Raw genomic sequence first — 24,730 nt, 5'->3', positions numbered from 1 at the left:
AGCTCTTATCTAGCACTTTTCATCTGTAGATATCAAAGCACTTAGCAAAGGAGGTCAGTGTCACTATCCTCATTTTACAGATGGGGAAACTGAGGCATGGGGCAGCAAAGTGACTTGCCCAAGGTCACCCAAGTCAGTTGGTGGCAGAGTGCCATTCCAGCCTCTGTCCACTAGGTCATACTAACATGTAGCACCTGCCCTGGCCTCCTCTTTCGGAGGGGGTAATTTGTATAGGCACAAGTCCAGCATTCAGACAGACACATACTGGAGTGTGGGCATGAGTCACGTCCCGAGAAGCCCGAGTGCTTGAATTTGCTGCTGCCATTAGGCTTTTAATAAAGATTCTTAACGAAGTTCCTGTGATTCACATAGGAGGTCCCAGGCCATTAGCATCTGAATACTGACGTTACAGTAACCTGACCAAATGCAGTTTGGGTGACCCCATAACTACGCAGGACCTGCATGTTGGCAGGTGACTTCAAGGTGTTCCTTCCCTGGTCTAAGCAAACACTGATTTTGCCTGAGCTCTTTAACTATTTGGATGGCTTTTCAACCCAGAACAACCCTTGTCTGCTACAGACAAATCTCAGTTCCCTGCACCACATTTCCAAAAGAGCTCAGGGCCAGATTGCCACCCACAACCTGCAGCTGAGCCTGACATCATCAGATTCTTTGGACCCTGGCCAATCAGGCTCCAGACCAGACTAAGGCATGGGAATGGGGTTAATCTCCTCAGAGCAATGGACAGAAACCACGTGTCCTGGCTCATACCAGTAGAGCAGTGGCCTTCCACCATGTCGCCCATGAGGTGCTGCTAATTCTGTCTGAGGTAGCTATATGGCCCCTATTCTTCTAGTATCTGAGGACCTCACAATCTTTAATGTATTTATCCTCACTCACCCCTGTGAAGCAGGGCAGTGCTATTATCCCTGGTGTACAGGTGGGGAACTGAGGCACACAGAGGCTAAGTGACTTGCCCAGGGTCACCCAGGAAGACTGTGGCTGAGAACTGAACACTGGTCTCCCAAGCCCTACACTAGTGCCTTAACCACTAGACCATCCTTCCACTTCTGAAGACTCCAGTAGGGGACCCAGCAGGTCTGGACAGTATCACTTTAAACCAGTTCCATTCACTCCTGTCAACAGGGACCCAAAGTGCGGCACCGCCAGATTGTCCCATCTCACGGGGACTCCCAGCTCTGGAGCCCTGCAGACTTTGTTTAGTGGCTACGGGAAACCGCTTGGGGCAATCGCGAGGCAGCATGGGCTACAGAGCCATCAGATGGCACTCCGGTCTCCATCTGGCCCCAGACGGAGCTCTCTCTCTGCTCCCCCAGTGTCTGGCAGAGATGAGTGCCTGGAGGGAAGCATCAATCAGATAAGATGGAGCTAACGCTGGCTGGCAAAGGAAGCACTGAGCAGCTGGTTAAGCCTGTGACCACTCCCTCAGCTGCAGGCATCTCCCTCTCTATTGCTGAGGTGGCTCCCAATCTCTGGGGTTTGGCAGGTGTCTGCCACTGCTCCTAGATGCCCAGATTGCTTCAGTGGCCAGAGACACTTTCTTTCCCCCACAGCCGGTCAAGGGCTGACACATTCCTTCCTTGGGGATGCAGGCCTCATTGTGGTCCCCTTCAGAACGGACCCCCAGCTCTACCTCAAAGGCCACCTGGAAGCTTTGGCTACTGCAGAAAGCGTCTGGCCACCTGCCGAGCAAAACGAGCTGGCAAGAGCGCATCACAGCGATGCGCCGCTTCCTGGTGAAAGTGAAGGTGCTGGTCACAAGGCCCAAAATGACACAGGCCCAAGTTACCTAAGAAACTGACTCTCCCCCCTGACTCACCCCACCATCGGAAAGCTCGGGCTGTCTGTCCCAGGAAGGAGTCACAGGCTGGGAATTCTCAGCAGCAGCCTCCTAGCTTCTGGAATTCATTCCCGCCAGAAAAATGGCTCATCCTGGACCTGGTGACATTTAGAAGAGGTTGCAAGGTGCAGCTTTGCGTCCAGCCCTCCTGCTGACTGTGATCACAAGAACCCTGGTAGGTGAGGTAATAGCTTTTACTGGACCAACTGAGAGCCCTGGCATTTCACCGACTGACTTAGTTTCTCCGGGTCTGTCCTTTACAACTGCAGTTCCATGAGATGCATTTACTGACCTCCTTCGTAAAGGGCTTTGAGATCCACTGATGAAAAGGGCTATGTACGAGCTAGGTATCGAAGTCTTTAAACCACGATTTGAGGACTTTGGTAAGTCAATCAGAGGTTAGGGGTCTATTACAGGAGTGGGTGGGTGAGGTTCTGTGGCCTGCGTTGTGCAGGAGGTGAGACTATGACCATGATGGTCCCTTCTGGCCTTAAAGTCTAGGAATATTGCTATTATTGTTATGATTCCCAATGTGGATAGTTAAATGCTCCTAATCCAAACTGTGTAAAGGGCCCCGAAATACCATGCGCCCTAGAGACACACACAGGGGTGCTGGGGTTCAGCACACCCCCTGGCTTGAAGTGGTTTCCATCACATACAGGGTTTACAGTTTTGGTCAGTGGTTCTCAGCACCCCCACTATAAAAACGGTTCCAAAGCCACGGGACACCCACAACAATAAATTGCAACTTCCGCCTTGCCAATCAGCATCAGCTGAAATGGAGGCTTTTGTGATGTGGATACTTGAACCTTAGGCACTAGATGGAGACCTGCAGACTCATGGCACCCAGGCCACCGGACAGGCATCAGATGGTAACAAGTTCCAGCCACCACTTACTGGGGCTGGCTTTGAACCGGCGACCTCGAGGAAGAGCCCCAGCTGCCTTCTGCCTGTTTCTGCTCAGCTGACATTTCATGACATTGTTGTCTACATTTGGGGGCTTCCCCTGGCCCGAACCCCAATAGTCCGTCGATGGAGCCATATTTTCAACAACAGCAAACTCCTGTGACTACCTTGCTCCTACAAAATACACGTCTGGACGCACAAAAGACCGAGCTGCCCAGGTAACACCACCAGACAGCTGGACACACAATGATGGGCTGGTTGCCAGTGGGGCCTATTGGAAATCCTGGCTGCAGCCAGCGCCCTGTGGTCTCTAGGTCATGATCCGTTGGATACACGGGTTGGAACGTAGCCATATTTTTGTGTGTGATCCAGGTTGTTTCTTTATGCCTCTGGCAGGTTGAATTCTGCTCTCCGGTCCCAGGAGTAAATCCAGAATAACTCCACTGCTATCAGTGCGCTCGCTCTGCATTGACACCCATGGAACTGGGAGCTGAATCTGGCCTTGCAATTTTAGAGCCGAGACCCCCAGATCCAACCCCCACCCCACCAGGATTTATACAAGCCCAGAACTCAGGGAGCCCCTTTCACTGTTTTTATGAATGGCTGAGTCCCCATCCCCCCCATGACGTCAGTGGGCACAGGGGCCCTCTGCGATTCTGGCCAGAGGTTCCCCTTCTCAGGTCCCTTCCCAGCTGCTCAGGGACAATGAGTCAGGCAGAGGGAGAGAGCGCTCAGGTGCCGGGGAGGCTGAATGGATACAGCTCCCAGGGTGGGGAGCAGAGACATTCTGGCTCCGGTCTCTGCTGAGACATGCCTCCCTCCCCAGGTCTTGCCGACCGGCCTGGGCTGGCCCAGGTTCCTTTCAAAACCTGTTTCCTCACGTACCTGCTGGCCGGGGCTCCTGCCGCGTGGACGGCTCTCCCCTCCGCTGCCGAGAGGTCCCTGCAGTGGGCCAGGCTCTGTTCCTGCCAGTCCTGTCTCCACCTGGGGTTGGGCTCTGATCCTTGCAGCGGTGTCACCAGGCACCCTGGGACTGGGCGGACCTGCCCGGTCACCCCAGCAGTACCCTCCCTTTGCAGCGTGAAGTTTTGGAATTCCTTGCGTGCTGCCAGCTGGGGAGCCGGTCTGTCTGGTTCCCCATGACATTGCTCATCCATTTTCTGCAACTCAGCAACCCCCTGAGAAACTCCTGCCTCCCCAGCTGGCTTCGCGTCTCCGTGGGAACCCCGTCCATTCCCACGTACCCTAGGCAGATCCTCTGCTCTGCTCTTCGCACCCTCGTCCTGCTCCTTGGTCAGAGTGATCGTTACCTCGTAGCGGATCTTTGCAGGCCTGTTGGCAGGGGCGGGTTCAACCCCCGGGATGGTCTCCAGAGGCCGTTCCGGGCTTTCCCTGCCTATTGCAGGTTCCTCCATCCTGCTGATCCGATTATAGGAAGGACTGGCGAACAGACAGGTCTCCGGTTCAGAGGTGGATTCCCCATGGCCATGGCTCACATGGTCTGGCTGTCCCGCTGCCTTAGGGCGGAAGGTCCCCGAGTCTAAATACTCTTGGAAAAGGCTTTCAGCCCAATCTGTCAGAGGCTCTGGGGCTCTGCTGGGTTCCTCCTGGGCGGCTGGGAGCTTGCAGTCTTCCCCCTGCGTCTCGGGGCTGGCAGGGAAGTCCAGGGAGGTGCTGCCGATGGAGACAGATTCTCCCCAGGAACTCCCATCTTCTTTGTCCAGCAGAGAGTCAAAGGATGCGAAGATTTCCACCTGGCTGGGTGCGGCTGGCTTCGAATTCCCCATGTCCATGGGCCAAGCAGATGGTTCTAGAGTCTCCTGCTCTCCGGCCAGGTTCCCAGCAGAGCACAGGTCAAGCCGGTCTGCCATATCCAAATCACTGCCGACTGCAGGTCTCCGTAGCCGCCCGCAAGGCCAGGGCTGGTCCAGTGAGCTCCCCAGCTGACCCGTACCACCGGCGCCGGTGCCTGAGAGATCCAGATGGCTGTTTTGCCGCCTCCGCCAAGGCAGGGTCCCAAACGTCCGCAGGAGGCCGTTGCTCCAGAGGTCGGACTCCGAGTAGCTGAGAGCATGCGGCTGTGGGGGGAAGGAGAGGGAATCATGAGCGGGTGCACGGGCAGGAGGCAGCGGAGGCCGGTAAGCAGCCACTTGAGCTCTCCCTCCCCACACAGCAGCACATCGGTGCTGGCTAGCAGGAGCATCAGCGAGAGCCCCTGCCCTGAGCGTCAGGGCTCGCAAGGGCGGGATCCTGCACCTGACTGGCTGAGAGGCTGGAATTCTGCCCCCCCGCCCCAACGCTTGGTGTCACCCGGGCTCCCCTGCTTCTAGAATTGATTCACGTCCACACTGCTGGGTTCGATCAGAGCAATAGGGGAACCTTCAGATACGCTCAGCATCCTAGTGCTGGTATCCCAGCCCTGCTGAGCGCCTATCCGCCGGACAGGGGCAGCACGGCCACCCTTGCCCGGCCCGGCCTGTGCAACTCAGCGCTGACCAAGACAGGCCTGCCCAGTCTCCACGGCTTGTTCAACCCTTAGCCTCCGCTGAGTCTGCAACACAAGCGCTAGTTGCGATGTAGCTTTTTCACAGAGCACTGGACTCCCCCTCCCACCCCCGTTTGCTTCACACCGATGGGGATGAGATTTGGTTTCTGGCAAGTGAGAAAAGATCCAGAACCCGTCTCCTGAGCCGCCCGCTCCCCGATTACTGCATTTCCACAGTGCCTGGGGCTTGCCAGCTCCTGCCTGTGGGTCTTCTTCAACTGTGCATTGTGATCCCTATGCAGACAGCTCCCACATGGGGATCTCTGTTCACAGGGGCAGGCGGGCAGACCTGGGTCTCAGCCAGATTCTCTGGCTGGTGAAGGAGGGAAGTGGAAAGCGTGAGCCCAGGAGAGAGCTGGTCCAGCAGTGGCAGGATCAGAGTGTCCTTCCCTTGCTCCCGCAGCATCAAGGCAACACCAAGAAATGAACGAGAACTCAGGCCCGGCAGGGGAGGGGAGGGGATCCAGGAGGCTGGCCAGCGCCCGTCACTTTGTCTCTGACTGGCAGTTTCACGCAGCTGCCCTGGGAACGGCAGTGCCCGTGCAGATCAGTGGGGCCGCGTCATCGCAGCAAGAGGAGGGAGGGCCTGGTTCCAGGGACATAAGAGAAAGCCCTTCTCTCAATTGCTGGGGGAGTGGAGGAGACCCCACGCGCTAGGAGATCTTGGTGCTCCTGTCACTCAATAAGGCCTGTCCCACTGGGTTAGGTCTGGGACTCCATGTCCCTGGGCTATGGGAGTTCCTGGTCACTGAACGAGATCCCACTCCAGCTGTCGGGGAAAGTCCTAACCTCTGACTCAGCAACTCAGGCACTGGTCCCTGCGTCACTGGATCAGGTCCAAGTCTCTGTTATAGTAAATCCTGCTCACTAGAGGAGATCTGAGTCCCTGGGCCAATGCGGGCGGCTCCTGATCCAACAGATAGGAGGTGGCCCCCGTGTCCCTGTCTCTGGGGACGTACAGGCTGGCAGCCGCAGGGATCTGACATGTAGCAGCAGAGCGAGCGCCAGCCTTACATAATCCCCATTGGCCCCTACACCGTGGTTTCACTTGCCCCAGCTGAGCCAGGCTCCAGCCTTCCCCTGGGGCAAGGCGCTGGCTTCCGCGCAAACAGCCAGAGGGGTTCCACCCTCAGGAGTCACTGGTGCAGCAGGAAGGAGCTAAAGCTATTAGACACAGGCCAGCAGAGCACACGTGTTCCACAGGCACCTGGGGAGATTAGATCCACCACCTTCGCACGTTCCCTCACCCACCCGATGGGCAGCTTCCCACGAGAACTGCGCTAATACCAGGGGTGACTCACGCAGCCCAGAGCAGGGACCCCGGGGGCAGGTTTCTCTCCTTTAATAGGCACTGGGTTGTTTTCTGTCCTGTAACGTTCCTAGGCGTTCACTGAGCTGATGGGCTAGAGCCAGGCTCTGCGCAAGCCCCTCAGCCCTGATGAACGGGCCGGCGTAGCAGTGTCTCTGCTGAAGTCTGGGGATCCCTGCACCGTCCCTGAGCAAATTCTTCTCTGGAGTCGCAGACCCCTGCTCTGACGGAACGCAGGGAACAGAGGAGAGACACGCAGGAACCCCAGAGCAGGTGTGTTTCTAGCGGAGGCCTCAGGCTGTTTGCCATGGGAACAGGCCAGGTTGTAGATACAATCAGTGACTGCCATAGAGTGTTGCCCACTCTCACGATTTTAATCATGAAACTTGTGACATTTGGTGGTTTTCTTAAAGCCCCAGCTCCTGGAGTCAGGTGATCACCCGAGACTCTCAGCTTCCATTAAAACGAAAGTAAGTTCCTAGCCCTCATGATTGCTGAGAAAAGCCCTTAAGCATGGACAGAGGGCCCATAAAAAGAACCCATCATTTACTGTTTTTTTAAAATCTCATGAGAGTTTAAGCCCATCTCATGATTCTGGGGGGCTGATTTATGATTTTTGGACACTTGCAATTAGCAATACTGGCTCCACTCTCTGTGCTCCAAACCAGCCGCAATTACCAAACTACTTCCAGTTCAAATCTTCCCCTGGTGGCTTCTGCTCATCTGCTTGCACTGGCATCACAAACACACACAGAAGGAACATCACGGTGGGGGATTTGGGGGCCCCATTCAATGATGGGGAAAATCCCTTCCTCTTACGGCCGTGTCCCTGCAAAGCACAGCCTATCATAGAAGATTAGAGTTGGACGAGACCTCAGGAGGTCATCTAGTCCAATCCTCTGCTCAAAGCAGGACCAACCCCAACTAAATCATCCCAGCCAGGGCTTTGTCAAGCCGGGCCTTAAAGACCTCTAAGGATGGAGATTCCACCACCTCCCTAGGTAACCCATTCCAGTGCTCAGTTCCTGCCGCAGGGCCAGACGAGGTGTCTTGCAGATATTATCACTATGATGGATGGGCAGACAGGTGAGAGACAGAGGGAAACACAGACAGAGAGCTGGAGAAAATATATAGATGTGCATATGCTTTCCCCAGTTAGGAGAGCTCGTCCCTCCCCAAAGCTGTCAGTGGGGTTTAGTGATGGGCCCAGGCGTTTCCCCCCAGGCCTCCCTGTTTATGGCTTTCAAACGCCAGCAGGATCAAAGCGCGGACAGAATTACATGGGAAACAGGACATTCCAAGGTATTGCTCTTATTGTCATGCAGTACTCCCGAGCTCCCAAGAGGGGGCACCCTCACCCCACGGCCTGCTGCTTCTGCAGAAGTCAGTGAAATCAGCAGGAAGGAAGAAAGGCACCAAGAGCAAAGCTACAGTGAATCCCAAGGGGGTCTGGTAACCAGAGTAAGGGACGAATGGGGAGCCAGGACTGCTGGGTTCTGTTCCTGATTCTCCCCTGCCTTGCGCCTTGTGTCACCAATTTGCTCCTGTGGAGAGCGAGTGTCAAACACAACCCGGTAACAATGGTGTACATGACACCACGCGGCACAAGGCTCGGGAGAATCTGGCCCCCAGGATCACTGACCCTGGCAAGTCATTTCCCTTCCTCGTGCCTTAGTTTCCCCATCTGTCACTGGGGAAATGAGACTGCCCCACTTCCATGGGGACAGGCCTGGGGCATCACTCATTAACTTTGAGAGCCTGGAGCATCTGTCTCTCTTGAAGTGCAAAATATCATTCATCAGTGATGCCCCATGCCCACATGCCTCACTGCACCAACCCTCGCCCGCGGAAAGCAGCCAGACAAGCCTCTGGGATATTCCCCTCCCTGGATGGAGGAGGCCTCTGACGGGAGAGGCACAGAAAGCTGCAGTTCTGAAAGCAGGGTCCCGCCTCCTGGGGATTTCAAGCACTATTATCCCCATTTACAGGTGGGGAAACTGAGGCACACAATGATTCAGCGACTTGTCCAAAGTCCTAGAGCAGGTGAGTGGCAGAGCCAGGAAAAGAACCCAAGTCCCTGGATCCCCGCTTTAACCAGTAGACCACACTCCAGCCCAGCTGGAGAACCTGTCTCCTTAACCCTCACACGTGCCAGGGCGGCCGGCCCCAACAGCGGGGCCAGCCTCAGGCACGTTCAGTGGAGCAGACTGGCCATGGCCTTGCGCTCTGAGAGGCCCGGTGCCCGGGGTCCCTGCTGCCAGCAGCACAAAGGGCCGAGCGACCCCATGGTTACTTGTTGGAGAATCGGGCAGGCCTCTGGGTATCAGTTACCAAAGGAAGGAGAATGTTACAGCGACTGACCCGCTGGCTCTGCACAGGGGATGCTCACAGGCCGCTCCACAGCTCCTTCTGCCCCAGGAGCTGAGCAAGCCCGCACGCCCCAGGCCAGACCCAGGTCCTTTCCACAGCCATTCATGCCACAGAGGCCTCACCTTCGAAGATGCCTTCTGGGGCCTTCTGGGATGGGGGGGCTCCTCGCTGCGGCTTCCCCCAGCTGAGATCTTGTCCTCCACGGCCATCCTAGAGTGAAGCGCAAAGTCCATGGCAGACATTGATGCTAGTGATGGGCCCAGAGCCCGGTCTGCCTGATCTTGGGGAAAGCTCTGAATCCAAACTGCCTGGCTCAGACCTCTCTCCAGGTGGAAAGAGGGGAGTACCTGGGCTTTTCAGTTGTCTCCCAATGATCTCAGCCCATCATGAGAAGAACCATCTTAGAAGGCAGAACCCTCCAGTCTATGTGCACAGGCTCCCTCGACTATCTTGAGGGACTTTGCCTCCCAGTTCCCCATCCCGTAGGGTAGGACAGGAATGCATCTTGTTTGGACTGGGTGTGCTAGGGTAGGGAGTTGGCCTCCTGAATCTACAGCCCATTTTGAAGGGTACAGGCTGGACACCTTGACTTTGAGGGTCACATGAACCGAGCACCATGGATTCAAGCTATGTACAGACCAGATACTGCAAACACAGATCATGCTGACTATAAGGTGTATATGGACCAGGCAGTGGGACTGGGTCCTCTGTGTATGGACCAGATACTCTGACTGTGAGATGCACGTGGACAGGATGTATTGATTGCCGGGTGCGTATTGACTGGATGTGCACTGATTAGATTCTGAAACCACCAGGTTGTATATGCTCTGGACATGGTGACTACAAGCTTGGACCCATTAGCGACCCGTTCACACAAAGGAGACACAGGCAAGAATTCAGCCCCCGTCCTCAAGCGCGCCAGCCTAGGGGCTGCTCCCGCCTCCTTATGGGCTGGGAATGACAGACAGACCCAGATCCTAGTCGCCTATCAAACCTCCCCAGGCTGACTCAGCAGCGGGCCTGCTTCCTGAAAGGGTTCCTGTAAACACACCAAGAGCAAAAGAGACAAGTTGTATAGCCCCCGCTCAGCACATCCCTGGGTGGGGAGCGTGTGAGGGGGATAAACATTCACAGCTGAACGCGGAACATGCCCCTGGCGCGCACACACGCAAACACACACCTGTGCTCGTCACAATCACAACATGCACATGGACAAACGGGCCCACCACTTGTCAGGCACATGCGAAAACACAGCTGCCTGTCACGGTCACTCACGTGCATGCACAGATCCACCCATCGCGCTGATGGGCAAACCCCCGCCCCCGCCCCCACCCCACGTGTGCAGACGGCTCCAGGTCCAAGCTAGCAGACCCCTTCCCCGCAGCCAGAAGCTCCAGCTCACCCACTGCCCGCCTCCGGGGAGCTCACCTCTGCAAGGACCCCCGCAACTTGCTCCTCTTCTCTTTCCCTTTCCCATCCTGGTGGGCTGCAGCTCTAGGGGCGCTGGGGCCATCCCTGATGCCCTCCTTCCTCTGCAGCTCTGTCAGGCTGATCTCACTTCGGGAGAAGAGCTGGGCGAGCCGCCTCCTGATGCCCCCTTTCTTGGCTCGGGGGGGGTCCCGCTGGGGGGAGCCTGCCTGGTCTTCGGCCCTGAGAGACATTAGCAACCAGAGGGCTAGAGGCCAGTGGAGGGGCGAGCCGGGAGCACCGCTCCCCACTCACCCAGCCGGCTTTTCTTAGCCAGGAGCCGGCATTGGCGTCCGACCCACCTGGGAGAATCCGGGTGTGTGTGCTGGGGAGGGAGCGGGGAGTAACACCTGCTGCGGCAATGCTGACAGATCCAGCCGTGCCCAGCTGGGAGCACGGCCAGAGCGGCCCCCAGAGGACTGTGGGGCCCAGGCAGAGGGCCTGGTTACCAGGGCTGTTACCTGGCACTGGGAACTCGAGCCCGGTCACGTGAGCGTGACCGCAGCCTGGAGACAGGTGTGCAATGTAACCGCCCAGGGAAAGCGCCCAGCCAAGGCCTCGGACGGGGGGAAAGGGGGTCTGGGATTTGAGACTCAGTGGCTCCAGGAAAGAATCCGACCTGCTGCATGTTTGTTTAGAGAACAAACAAGGCAGATCTCAGCAGCCTGAGTCCTTGGGGAAAGTCTCACCCCGGCACTGTCAACAACAAACAGTGAGACAGCAAGGGACCGAGAGCGTGGGACCGAGGGCCCAGGGGAACTGCAGCCTGGCCCATAGATTCACCGTTGACACAGTCCCCAGTTCCACCTTTCGGAGGCTGGTCCAGGCCCCTCCAAAGGCTGGGGGGCTGGATCAAGCCCATCTCTACTAAGCAGGCCAGGGGAGACCGAGTGGGTGGTCTCATGGATCTTTTACATCCCTTACTTGGGTAGAGGAGCCCCCTCTGAGGAGCCTCCCTCCCGCGTTATCAGGAGGGGAAGGGGGTAAATTTGATCATTGCCCCCATTTTCCAGATTTGGGGGTGACTTCCCAAGTCTAGTCTGAGATGCAGTACCTGAGAGGGGCCAGGGGAACCCTGGCTCCCAGCCCCACTCTCATTCCACTAGCCCGGTTTTCCAAACAGCCTAGCTGTTTGAAAGTGGCAGAGCCTTATAATAAATCTTCAGTCCGCTGCTTCTCCATATTCCCCCTGATGGGGCGGGGGGGTGTTGTGCCCTAGATAAAGTCTGAGGAGGGGCCTTTTGGGCATTGTTAATAATAAATAACTTACATTTATATATTTACCTGAAGGAGCCTAAAGCACTTTATATACTGATCACTTCATCCAACGTTAGAATGCAGCCACCTCTGGGGTGGAGCAGCTGTTTAGCAATACTGCACAGCAGTTTAGGACAGGAAGTGAGGAGGAATACTGTATCCTTTCCAAACCCTAGGGGGATTTCAGGCAGCAGATGGCAGTTCCCTGAGTTGGAATTTAGCCATAACAATGGGGTTAACATCTCCACGCAGGCAAAAGGTGCCTGGGATCTTTAATGACCATAGCTATGCAAACGATGGCTCCTCCCACAGCACGGCACCCGCTCATGGAGGACGAGGCACTGACTCACAGGAAACAGACTCACCAACTTCAGTGTCTGCCATCCAGGGGCTGAAACCCAGCCCAAGCCTCCTTAGCACATGGCACCCGAGAGGGTCACACCCCAAGCTGATGCTGTTGCACACTCACTGTATGGAACGACTATGTGGAAATTACCCCATGGGTCCAAACCATTGGATCTCAAAAATGGGGCAGGGGACTGGCAGCACGGGAGCCCCAGAAAATGAGAGCTAACAGGCCCAGGTTAAGGCAATCCAGCTCCCTCGGGCCCCTCTAGTGGACCCCACCCCTTTGCCATAGCTCAGCCCCAGTTGGAGTGGGAGCAAGGCCCTGGGAAGCCTGTGGAGCCCAGGCAGAGGGACCAGTTACCAGGGCTGTTACCTTGAGCCCTATCACATGGGTCCCCTAGGGACACCCCACATGAGAGCCATTGGCCGAGCTGGTAGGGAGGTTACTACCACTCCATTGTGGGTAGGCTGGGCGTTCCCACCCCTGCACTCTTGCTCCCAGCACTCAGGCAGGCTGGGGTCTGCCCTAAAGGTGGAGGATTTATCTCCCACCCACTTGAGCAGAGGACTCTGCATAGCGTACCAGGGCCCTGCCAACTTCACCCCTGCAGGTGACAGCAGTGAGGGCCCCCTCCCAGAGCAGTGGGTCTGGTAGCAAACACCCCATTGAGATGACTGGTGCAGCTCAGCCTTCTCAGAGCTCTTGGTTCAGGCTCTCTGCAGACTCAGGAAGCCGCCTCTGCGCTGGTTATATTCATGTCACAGCTTCAAGTTTTTCTTCGCCCCCGTGAGGGCTGGAAACATCATTCTTGTACAAATGAAAGCTGAGCTTTGGGCATCAGCACTGACTCTAGTCCCAGGCACAGGCCTACGGGGCCCATGGCTTAATCCGGCCCCGAGTGCTGGGCATGTCTTTCATACCAAAGCATCCCAACATCCCCTTGCAAAGGCAGCACCAGGGAATGAATGCACCAGACAGAGTCCTAGAAACCTGACTCCTCGGGTAGTATTATTATTATGTATGATGTGTACTGCAGTCGTGCCCAAGAGCCCCGCTCCTGCCCCAGGACTCCATTGTGCAAGGTGCTGTACAAACACAAAACCAAGAAACACATGCTCCCTGCACCAAAAAGCTGCCCCCTCTCTGCCTGGCCAACGTGCTTCAGCCCTGCATTAGGGGGACCCCATCTCGGACCTAGAGGGGAGTTCAGTCTCCGAGACCCGCTCAGTCCTTAGCCTCTCTGCTGGGTCTGCCCACGAGGGGGCCAGGCAGTGCCAGTTGAGGGTGGGGATTTGAGATGTGGACACACCAAACATTTCACACAGGCCAGTGGCCTGTCACCGCAGCCACCAGACTGGCCTGGCACTACTGACCGAGTCGCCTTCAGCAACCCAGATGGGAAAGACCCTATAGGTCAGTGCCGGTCCTCTGACCCACCCAGAGCCTTGCTAACCTCTCTGGACTCGTCCCTGCTGCAAGTCCTGGGGTGGGGCTTGTGAGCCGCGGCCTCAGTCTGTCACCGGGTCCCTGAATTCTGGCCCAGTAGCCTGAAAAGAGGGTCTGAGAGTCCAGCTGAGAGATGGAGGGAGCCAGGAAACATCAGGAGGCCAGGCTGGGGCTGGGGCTGGGGTGGTGGCCAGGCTCCACACACCCCAAAGGCAGGACTCAACAGGAGCTGAATTAGGCTGGGGACGGGCTCCTGAGGAAGGCGCTGGGAGCGCCACTGCTTGGGACTTTCGGCTGCCTCCTGCCCCTCAGAGCCAGCTCACGCCAGGGCTCTGCTGTACACGTGGGCAATACAAGGGCATCACAGTGTCTGCAGTCGGGTCACTAGAGCCGCATGAGACAAGCACAACAGGCAGCGTTTGCTAAATCACTGACAATCCCCGGCGCTCCTGCGACTGAGTGACCACGGCGCTTTAGAAAACCCTTCGCAGCGCCAGCCCAAAGCTCCCAGAGCTGGGCTGAGGGTGAGCGTGAAGGACCAGCTGGGGGTCGCCTTCCCCTGAGCCGGGGAAAATAAGGCGCGAGAAGTCCCTGGAGATGGGGCAGGCCAGCAGGGTGCGGACACCCACAGCCCAGTGAAATAATGGGAACCAGTGCAGGGATTGTAAAATGGAGATGACCCCAGCCTCGCTGCAGCTGCTGGTGTGTTCTAAGGTGAGACCCGCAGCTAGCACAAAGTAAAGGCAGGGTGTGGCTGTGAAACCCGCCTCGCTCAACATACTGTGCCTGGGGGGCAGCTGTGACTCCCACCAGGCCGAGCACTGGGCACTTTTCTAAAGGGACTGAGCAAAGACACTCACAGGACTGCAGGCTGGGAACTCGCCGCTGCTCTGGACTACAACCCAACAGAGCGTGGGAGTGGGAAACCCCACTAACCAAACAGGAAGTAAGAGCAAGGCAGAGCATGGCTCCAACCCATAATACTGTGATTAACCCAGTTAACCCCGTGATGACCACTTGACTTCAGGCAGATTGCCATGGGCTATCAGCAATGCGGGCTGGGCTCTGAAGTGAGCGTTGTCTAGGGTTACCATTTGTCCGGATTTACCCGGACATGTCCTCCTTTTCGCGCTAAAAACAGCGTCCGGGGGGAATTTGTAAAGCACTCACAATGTCCGGGATTTCCCCCTCCCCCGGCACAGCAGAGCGAGCGGCTGGGAGGGCTGCAGAAAAATCCCGGGCTGGACTCCTGAGCAGCTGTAGAGGAGCCGGAGCCGCCCTGCATTCTGAGTTGGCCTCTCCTGCAACCCGGTCCGGCAGCACTGTGCAGGGCCAGGGACCGGGTTTTGTTGTGCTGGGGAGCGCAGCCACGTGTCCGGCTCGGCTGGCACAGAGCCCAACACCCTGTTCTGAGCAGCAGGGTAAGGGGGACCGGGAGGTTCTGGAGGGGGCAGTCAAGAAACGGGGGGGGGCTTTTGGGGGGGGTGGAGAAAGTTTTGGGCAGCCAGGGTACAGGTAGGGGATAGGGTCCTGGGGGGCAGTTGGGGGGGGCTCTTAGGAGGGGGCAGTTAGGGGACAAGGAACAGGGAGGCTTAGGGGTGTGGAGGGCAGTTAGGAGCAGGGGTCCCAGGAAGGGGCAGTCAGGGGACAAGGAGCAGGGGGGTGGGGAGCTGGGAGTTCTGGGGGGGGCTGTCAGGGGGCAGGAGTGGGGAGAGGGATCGGAGCAGTCAGGGGACAGGGAGCAGAGAGGTTTAGATGGGTTGCGAGTTCTGGGGGGGGCTGTCAGGGGGCAGGAGTGGGGAGAGGGATCGGAGCAGTCAGGGGACAGGGAGCAGAGGGGTTTAGATGGGTCGGGAGTTCTGGGGGGGGCTGTCAGGGGGCAGGGGTGGGGAGAGGGATCGGAGCAGTCAGGGGACAGGGAGCAGAGGGGTTTAGATGGGTCGGGAGTTCTGGGGGGGGCTGTCAGGGGGCAGGGGTGGGGAGAGGGATCGGATCAGTCAGGGGACAGGGAGCAGAGAGGTTTAGATGGGTTGCGAGTTCTGGGGGGGGCTGTCAGGGGGCAGGAGTGGGGAGAGGGATCGGAGCAGTCAGGGGACAGGGAGCAGAGAGGTTTAGATGGGTTGGGAGTTCTGGGGGGGGCTGTCAGGGGGTGGGGAGTGGTTGGATGGGGCATGGGAGTCCCAGGGGTCTGTCTGGGGGTGTGGGTGTGGATAAGGGTTGGGGCAGTCAGGGGACAAGAGGCAGGGAGGCTTAGATAGGGAGTGGAGTCCTGGGGGGCAGTTAGGGGCAGGGGTCCCAGGAGGGGGCAGTCAGGGGACAAGGAACGGGGGGAGGGTTGGGGGTTCTGGGGGGGCGGGAAGTGGGAAGGGCAGGGGCGGGGCTAGGGCGGGGCTCCTCCCGTCCTCTTTTTTGCTTGCTGAAATATGGTAACCCTAGCGTTGTCCTGTGGACTCACTTTATTCTGGTGGCTCTACCTGGAGGCTGGCAATCTCTCTCTCTCTCCAGACCAGGGGTTCTCAGCCAGAGGTCCAGGGCACCCAGGGGGGCTGCAAGCAGGACCAGTGTTAGACCCGCTGGGGACCAGGGCAGGAAACCCTGATGCCTAGGCTTGCAAGCTTTCTAATGGCACAAAACTGAACACCCCTGCCCCGCCCCTTCTCTGAAGCCCCGCCCCTGCTCGCTCCATCCCCCCTCCCTCCCTCACTTGCTCTACCCCACCCCCACCCTCACTCACTGTCACTGGGCTGGGGCAGGGGGTTGGGGTGTGGGAGGAGGAGTGAGGGCTCTGGCTGGGGGGTGTGGACTCTGGGGTGGGGCTGGGGATGAGGGGTTTGGGGTGCAGGAGGGGACTGGGGGATGGGGTGCAGGGGGGGTGAGGGCTCCAGCTAGGGGTGTGGGCTCTGGGGATGAGGGGTTTGGGGTGCAGGAAGGGGCTTGGTGCTGGGGCAGGGGGTTGGGGGGGTGCAGGCTCTGGGAGGGAGTTTGGGTACAGAAGGGGACTCCGGGCTGGTGCAGAGGGTTGGGGTGTGGGTCCCGGTGGCCCCTAGGCACATGGGCGGCCAGGGAAGCTCCATGCACTGCCCTCGCACCAGCAGGTGCCGCTCCCGCAGCTCCCAGTGGCCGTGGTTCCCAGCCAATGGGAGCTGCGGAGCTGGCACTGGGCCCCCAGCCCTGGGCCCCCACTGCACCGCTGACCAGACTGATCTGACGGGAGCCACCAGGGTCCCTTTTTGCACCAGGCATTCCGGTTGAAAACCAGATGCCTGGCAACTCTGACACCTGTAGATCAATCTCTGATAATTTTCATATAACTTTACATTGTGCCTCTTCGTATAACCTTGTGGTGGGTCTACCCACGTGTGACCTCTGTTTTCATGGGACTTTGTATCAAAGCCTCATTTAGAAACTTTGCATTGCCCCTGGTATAATATTATAGCCCCTAAGGATAGAATAAGATAGAAGAAAACATTCTTTTTGCTAGCAGTAGAACAAGAGCTCTCCCCGCCCCCACTCTTAATCAATTGCCCTGTTGAATGAATGAGGTGTGGATGAGCAAGGCATGGAAGGCAGCACCTCCAGACAGCCTCAACTGTTGGAGAGGGGCTGGGAGCCAGACCCAAGAACAATAAAACGTGTCAAGTGGGCTCATTAAAGACAAGCAGACATACCGACGGCCTCGGGGGTTAGAAGCAAGCACCTTCTTTTGGAAACACCCTCTTTGCAGCATTGGGACAACACTCAAAAGAAAGCAGCACAAAGGACCAATGGACACACACACAGAGTTTGAATCTGGTATAGATTTGCATAAGAGGAAAGCTGCTATAAAAGTGAGGTGTCTTGCAGAGGACCCCGGGTCTCGTCTTGTCAACATGGGAGCATCGATCCGGATCGGCAGAAGCCCGGCTCCACCCCCTCCCCCATCTAACTCACCTGGCCAGTGCAGTTAAGGGGAGCAGCTAATTGGTAACAACAAGACGGAATGGAATTGTGTGTGTGTGTGTGTGTGTGTGAGCATAAGTGTAATATATTATATGCATATAATACAGTGTTAATGAATACATGTATTACTAATAAATGTGGCGTTTTGCCTTATTCCCCCTGAAAAGATCCTGTGCAGTACTTTAAGTACAACACACCCCCGGGGCTGCAGCCAAAGCCTGAGCAATGTAGCTTTGCGGGGGTCCCTGTGGCGTGGGGCCCCAGGCAATTGCCCCGCTTGCTACCCCCTAACGCCGGCCCTGGCTTTTCTATGCAGACAACCAGTACTTGTGGCACTGGTGGGCAATGGAGTTTTTATAGCGTGCTGGGGGGCTCCGAAAGAAAAAGGTTGAGAACCCCTGCTACAGACCACGGCAGGGAGCTCTGTACCGCCCCAGACCAGGCCGGCTACAGCAGATCCACCCTCCTTGTGACAGACTGAGCAGATGCCAATCTCAGAGACAACTCCTTCTCCACGCCCCCCTCGCTGCCCTGGCCTTCCTGGTTGGCTTGCGTCTGCCCTGGTGCTGGCCGCCTTCCCAGCACTGATGTATTCAGTAGTCGCTCCGCCACGGTCTCCTCCCCGCTCCCTTCTGTGCTGGCTCTGAATCTGAACGCACCGCCTCCAGGTCGCAAGCGGTGCGGGTACAACCCCAAAGGCTGGACCCAACAGTTCTCACATGAACCACAAGGAGGCACCAGGGGAATGTCCTTCAAGCCCCGTCTTGTAGCGAAATGCTAAGCAATGAGCGAGGTGCTGACCGTGGGCTCCCTGCTTCAATCCCCATGCTGCCACCCCTGACTAACCCAGGGGACCTGGGAACTCAAATCTGAACTCTGCTCCACCAGATCATGTCTGAAGTTCGCCCACCAGGGGGCACTCCAGCTGCAGGCTGAAGGCAGGGGAGCTGCAGGATGATGTATTAATTTAGATGAACTAAACGGGCTAAAGCTGTCAATCTCACCCAGTCACTGTCCAACCTTACACGTTAAACAAGGTCCGGGGCTCGGTAGTCAGAGCCCTCCACCTGCTCAGCCCCACGGCAGACGCGGCATTAACAATCCTTCCAACCTTTGATTAAAGATACCGAAAAGGAGGGAAAAACAGTTCAAGCCTTTGGAAGGCAAAGCGTTCAGCTGAAGTAAGGCGTCCATTTCAGCCCCATAGGCAACCCCCCTGGTGTCTGACAGTCTCAGATGCTGGGTCCCCTGGGCAGACACATCTCAGCTGCTGTGGAGGCGGAACTGAAGACGCATGGAGCCCAGCCAGGTGCCTTTCCCTTCTCCCAGCCTCGCTGGTTTCTTCTTCATCTCAGGAGGAAGCTTGTTCCTCGAAACGCTCTGCTCAGCTCTCTGCAGAGTTTTCGCGTCGGCAGCGGGCGGGCAGCCGTCCAAGCAGACAGAGCTCTCAGCGCGCTGGACCCGGGCGGGGGGGGAATCAGAGGCCTTTCCCCACTGAACAGGCACCTTGGAGGAGCCTGCTCCATGACTCAGCTAGGGAAGGAGGCCCACCCGCCTGGCCTGCAGTCCCCACTTCCAGCCCCAGCTCTGTGACCCAGGGAGGGATGTATCTGGTGGGGAAGTCACACACTTCTTAACCTGAGAGGACAGACCAATCCCTCCAGCCCAGCCCCTGGCTAGACCAAGGGAAATAAATGGCTTGTCTACCTCTCACTAGCCCCATTTTAGAGGTGGGGAAACCAAGGCATGGAGCAGTGCCATGACTTGCCCAAGGCGACACAGGAACTGAGCCCAGATGCCCTGGCTCTGAGGCCTCTGGCTTAACCACAAGACCATGCTTCCTTTGGGCAGGGCCGCCCAGAGGATTCAGGGGGCCCGGGGCAAAGCAATTTCGGGGGCCCCTTCCATAAAAAAAGTTGCAATACTATAGAATACTATATTCTCGTGGGGGCAAAGTGCCCCACTTGCCCCTCCCCCCGGGTGGCCCTGCCGCTGGGCCTGATCCTGAAAGGTGCTGAGCCACCTCAGCTCCCAAGGAAATCTGAGGGGACCACAGCACCTTCCGGAAAAGGCTCTTCACCCCACAGGACTGGGCCACAAGAGAGGACACAGGCCCTGCTCCTGCTCCCGTCAAAGTCCATGGCAAAACTCCTGTTGGTTTCAAAAGAGCAGGATCAGGCCCATAATATGGCCACTACCCTGAGCGCTTCGTACTGTGTCACTGGGGAATGATGGGTTAATTCCCCCCACCCCCAGCTTGCAGCCTTGAGTGAGTTCTAGGAAGGCCCCAGGCCCTGTCCTTAGACAGCTGGGTACCTGCCTGCCTGCCCCCCCATGCGCCATGCGGTGGGGATTAGTCACCCGGCCTGCTGGTAAATGAGGGGATTTCTCAGAGCGCAGCAAAGGCGAGAGCTCGAGGCTGCTGCTTCCTTCAGCTCTTCCTGTTGAAGTGACAGGCAGAGGGGCTGAGAGGCCAGCCCAGCCCTGCACACAGTATCTTCCCCCTCAGCCGGGGCTGGGGCGGGCCATGGGGGGGAAGTCAGCGAAACATGAGTCACGCACCCGCAAGACTCTTTAAACCGCAGCTGCTGGATGGCGAGAGCTGCCTCTGGGGGAGAGATGCTGGTGGGGGTTATACAAAGGGGTGGCACAGCCCGCATACAGCACGGGAAGCCTGTGAGCCAGGGAGACGCCTCCAAATCACAGGGGGACCCATGGAAAAAACATTTCATCCAGGGCCGCCCGGGGGGCAGGGGGGCAAGTGGGGCAATTTGCCCCAGGCCCCGCAGGGGCCCCCATGAGAATATAGTATTTTATAGTATTGCAACTTTTTTTTCTGGAAGGGGCCCCCAAAATTGCTTTGCCCCAGGCCCCCTGAATCCTCTGGGCAGCCCTGGTTTCATCCCCTATTAGGAACCTCCTGCTTCGGTTGGAGTCTGAGGCTGGGACTGGAATAGGTGTGAGTCCCCCCGCAGCCACTGCTCCTGCCCCATTCCCTACAGTGCCCTCTGCTGGGAGAGGCTGGGACTGGAGTAGGTGTGAGTTCCCGCACAGCCATTGCTCCTGCCCCATTCCCTACAGCGCCCCCTGCTGGGCGAGGCTGGGACTGGAATAGGTGTGAGTCCCCCCACAGCCACTGCTCCTGCCCCATTCCCTCCAGCGCCCCCTGCTGGGAGAGGCTGGGACTGGAATAGGTGTGAGTTCCCACACAGCCAGTGTTCCTGCCCCATTCCCTACAGCGCCCCCTGCTGGGAGAGGCTGGGACTGGAGTAGCTGTGAGTTCCCCCACAGCCACTGCTCCTGCCCCATTTCCTACAGCGCCCCCTGCTGGGAGAGGCTGGGACTGGAGTAGCTGTGAGTTCCCCCACAGCCACTGCTCCTGCCCCATTCCCTACAGCGCCCCCTGCTGGGACTGAAGTAGCTGGGACACTCCCCCCAAACAACCATAGCTTTTGCCCTGCTCCCTAGAGAGCCCCCTGGAATAGGCAAGTATGTGGGAGCTAGTGTCATGGTGACAGCTTTGTTGCAGCTCCTAGGGGTGAGCACGAGGCTTGTCACTGGGGTTCACAGCCTGCTCCCTGCACAGCCCTGGAGCAGCCAGTCACGTGACAGATTCCTTGTCACCATCTCATGGGTGATGTGCTCGTACCAGCTGGCAGGAAGAACTCCCTTCCCTGGGCCGCAATGGGGAACCCTGCTGTTTCCCAGGCTTGATGAGGAAACAGGAAGCCAGGTCATGAGCAGAGCACTTCCCCTTGGACTGGAGTGGCAACCTCCCTCGTCACCTACTGCACGCAAGACCCCTCACCTCCCCACTTGGTTTGCTCAGTGGTTCTGGAAACACTTCCGAGAGTTGCTCACAGGGCCTCCCATCTGAGACCCCCAAAACCCTTCACAAACAGATACCCATTGATTAACCCCACCCCTCTGATGCAGGTGAGCATTGTAACTAATCCCTGGGCAACCAGGAAATTCACATCAGCTTTGAGGTCAGAACCGAGATCCCCCTCCTGTTCTAAAAGCACAAGGTCCAGTCATTTGAGCTAAAGAAGAATCCCCAGAGTTGTCAGCAGTATAGGGTCTATGATACACAGTTGAGCAGGTTTGATCCCAGCCAGCAGAGGGCAGTGGTGCACAGGGACACTAACCAGTCTATTACATTATACCCATATTACTGGTGGAAAAATCAAGGCACAGAGCGGTAAAGTGACTGGCCCAAGGTCACTCAACGGCATAACCAAGAAAGGAACCCAGGAGATCTGGGTCCCAACCCAGTTCCCTCTTCCAACCTCTCCATCATGGACTATTGCTATAGCAGATCAGAACATTGGTCCACCTTAACCAGTATCCTGTCCCTGGCAGCAGCCACTCTCTAGTTCTTTAGAGGAAGGGGGTGGAATACAAACCAGAATGCACCTGGTAACCACGCAACGCTGTATGCCAGCTACAAGTAGATTCCTTCCTGACCCTTGCAGCAAACAGCTGGTACTCTGAAGTATGTCTGATTGCTGTTGGCCTGCCATGCAACGTGGCATGCTGGAGGTGGTCATCCATGCAGGCCAAACGTCTGTATTGAAGTTGAAGAGCTGTATTATTGCCCGGTGGCCATGCCTTAACCACCCGTGGCTGTGAAGAATCTATTGGTCAGTGGTTGGGGATGTTGGAGGAGGGGACCGCTGGCCTGAAGAGAGCTCAGGCATCCCCGTGGAAATACCGCTCCCCAAAACCTCCTCCTTGGGTGGCTGAGGCCTCTACACAGACCCTTGGAAACCAAAAGGCCCCAGAAAACAGGTTATTCCTCAGAGAAATTTGTAAAAGTACAAAGGCAGAAAGTTTTATTGACTAGAAACATTGGAATCACAACCCCCGGCCCTGGCCCCTTCCACGTTACCAGGCGTTTCCGATCAGCAGACGTTTCTGCTGTGGCACCTGAGGTGGGGGTTGGTGGGGGTCTGTCTGCTGGCTCCAGAGTAGTATGTGACTCGCCCTGGCTTGCAGGCTGTGAAGGGAGCTCAGTGGGTACCAGGGGCCAGGGAGTGGAGAGCCGGGCCTGCAGCTAGGAGGGATATAGAGGACAACGGGTGCCAGGAGGTACAGAGGCAGGGGGCAGAACGCAAGGGGGATAGAGGAGTGAAGAGTAGTGGGTCTAACATGAAGCACGCAGGCAGGCTGCTGGCCATGGAAGGTGCTGGGGAAAAGACGCGAAGGAGCTATGGGGTGAGGGGACAGACCGGTGAGTGGGGAGCAGGAAAGTAGTGGGGTGTCCCCTGGGGCTGGGCAGATGTCCCAGGGCGCTGCACTAGACAGAAATCTAGCCGCTAATGGGTGCAGAATGTTGGGCGTGGGCTAAATGTCCCCCCGCCCCAGGTGCCACCTTCCTGCCCCCAGGATCAGGCCCCCGCTGGCCCCACTTTCTCACCCCCTCTATTTCAGCACTCTACACCAGCAAACGGCCCAAGAAATATACAAAGGCTCCGGCCAGGGCTGCAGCCAGCCGAGAAATAAATAAAAAAACAAGGGCACAGTCAAATGTGAGGGTGGCGGCCCCATCGGGGATACCTGAGGGGGTCACAGACCAGGGAGGGCGTCACAGCCCGAGATCGGGGAGGGGAGGGGGGCACATGAGAAGTTAAAGCTCTTTCCATAGGCCAGGCAGGGTCCCTGGCTTGTACTGAGTGCAGCTCCCTGCCCCCACAAGAGGGGCACTGGAGAGATTAAAGCTTTCTATAGACAGGGGCGAAGTCTTGCTCTTATACACCCCCCACCCCACAAGCAGGGCGGGGGACCTGAGAGGTTGAAGCTCATTCCATAGATCAGAGAGAGGAGCCCCTTGGTTTTGTACCTTCATGTCGCTTGGATTGTGCCCTCAGGGGCTGTGGGCACGACCAGACATGTGGCACTTTGAGGATTCATCACAGATTCCCAGGTTGTGACCCCGGAGAGGAGACTGCAGGAGCCCCCTTCGGGCACTGAGGTGCTTTGGAGTTGGGATGAGCTTGGTGGATCCCAGTTTTTGGTATCTCTATACAAGGCCTGGGGCCCGGAAGCCGCTGTGGTGCTGAAGGAAATCAGGTCCCACTGGGACGGCAGAGCTGACCGGAGCTGGTTCCTGGCCAGCCCGGGGTTCCTGCCACCCTCACCTCCTGGTGGGCATGGTAGCGTCACGTTTAAAGGGGAGGTTTGGGCCATTCACAGAGATAACCCAGACCGGGCAGCTCCCGGAGTTCTGGGACAGTGAGTCTTGACCTGCACTGGAGAGAGATCCCAGGAAGCCAGGGAAGGGCTGGGCTGGGCTGTACAGGGCACCCTACAGGCCCCTAGGCTGAGGGCACTGCTACGGGGCCGGAGCTCATTTAAAGCCCAGGTGTCAGCCCCCCGGGCAGTGCTGAGACTGGGGAGGCCAGTGCAAGAAACAAAGCCCCCTCCCAGCACTGCCTGCAGAGCAGGAGGCGATACCCACAGCTCCCTGGCACCTGCTTCACCCTGCGGATACGTCCATGGCTGCTATCAAAATCCCAGGCTGCTGTACCCCATTCCAGGCCCTGGCACCCAGGGCTGGTCCGTGGGACTCGGAGGGGAAGATACAGAGCCCATAGGAGACTGTAAGGGCTTAGTCTGTTGCCTAGCCCTGGCCCAGAGGAAGCCAAGGGACCACAGCTAGCCAAAGCCAACCAGTGGGCGTGGGGTCCAGTCCAGTCCCAGCAGAGCGAGCGGCTCAGGCCAGCTTCAATGGGAAGTCTTCCTGCTTGACAGAGACACTGTAGTGGGGCAGGGGCAGGAGCGGAAGCTGTTTGTGGAGGCCAGGCAAGCAGGGGCCCTTGTTCCTGGGGAGCTGCCCACGGCTGCCTGACCCCAGCTCCCTCAGGATGAGATTCTCCAGGAGCCCGGGAGCCCGGGCGGGGTCGGCCCCTTCCCCCTCCAGGCGCTCGGCGTCCAGACTGAAGTCGAAGTGGTCGATCATGGCGTTGAAGTGGCCGAGCTGGGCGGGGGGGCCGGCGGCGCCAGGGGCCAGCGGGCAGTAGCCGCGGCGGTGCAGCGCCAGGCTGAAGGGATGGATGTAGGTCTTGGGGCAGCTGGGGCAGCGGTGTGGGCGCTTGCACTCGTGCAGCCGCTTGTGCAGCTTGAGGTGGACGTACTGGGTGAAGCGGCAGTGGCAGAGGCGGCACTGGTAGGGCCGCTCGCCCGAGTGCAGCCGCAGGTGGGTCTTGAGGTTGCTGGTGCTGCTGAAACGCTTGTGGCAGACCTGCGGAGGGGCGGACGGACGCGTGTCAGACCCACAGC

General features: G+C 57.7%; 2 protein-coding genes across 3 annotated transcripts in view; both read right to left on the bottom strand.

Moving 5' to 3' along the window:
* The window catches only part of CRYBG2 (crystallin beta-gamma domain containing 2), a 30,578-nt gene extending 19,709 nt beyond the window's left edge, over positions 1-10,869 (bottom strand). The window contains exons 1-3 of the mRNA XM_054012111.1: positions 10,420-10,869; positions 9,114-9,201; positions 3,653-4,845 (exon numbers count right to left, since the gene is read on the bottom strand). Coding sequence (XP_053868086.1) covers positions 3,653-4,845; positions 9,114-9,201; positions 10,420-10,652 — 1,514 coding nt within the window. The 5' untranslated portion in view covers positions 10,653-10,869. The remainder of the gene's footprint in view (positions 1-3,652; positions 4,846-9,113; positions 9,202-10,419) is intronic.
* Positions 10,870-22,287: 11,418 nt separating this feature from the next.
* ZNF683 (zinc finger protein 683) overlaps positions 22,288-24,730 on the bottom strand; it is a 36,709-nt gene continuing 34,266 nt past the window's right edge. For both annotated transcript variants that reach the window (XM_054012113.1, XM_054012112.1), the window contains exon 7: positions 22,288-24,692. In XM_054012113.1, the coding sequence (XP_053868088.1) occupies positions 24,165-24,692 (528 nt within the window). In that variant the 3' untranslated portion in view covers positions 22,288-24,164. The remainder of the gene's footprint in view (positions 24,693-24,730) is intronic.

Source organism: Malaclemys terrapin, chromosome 22 (genome assembly GCF_027887155.1).
Source record: "Malaclemys terrapin pileata isolate rMalTer1 chromosome 22, rMalTer1.hap1, whole genome shotgun sequence".
Classification (NCBI taxonomy): Eukaryota; Metazoa; Chordata; order Testudines; family Emydidae; genus Malaclemys; species Malaclemys terrapin.
The sequence above is the reverse complement of the archived record's forward strand: the minus strand, read 5'-3'. Positions and strand labels throughout refer to the sequence as shown.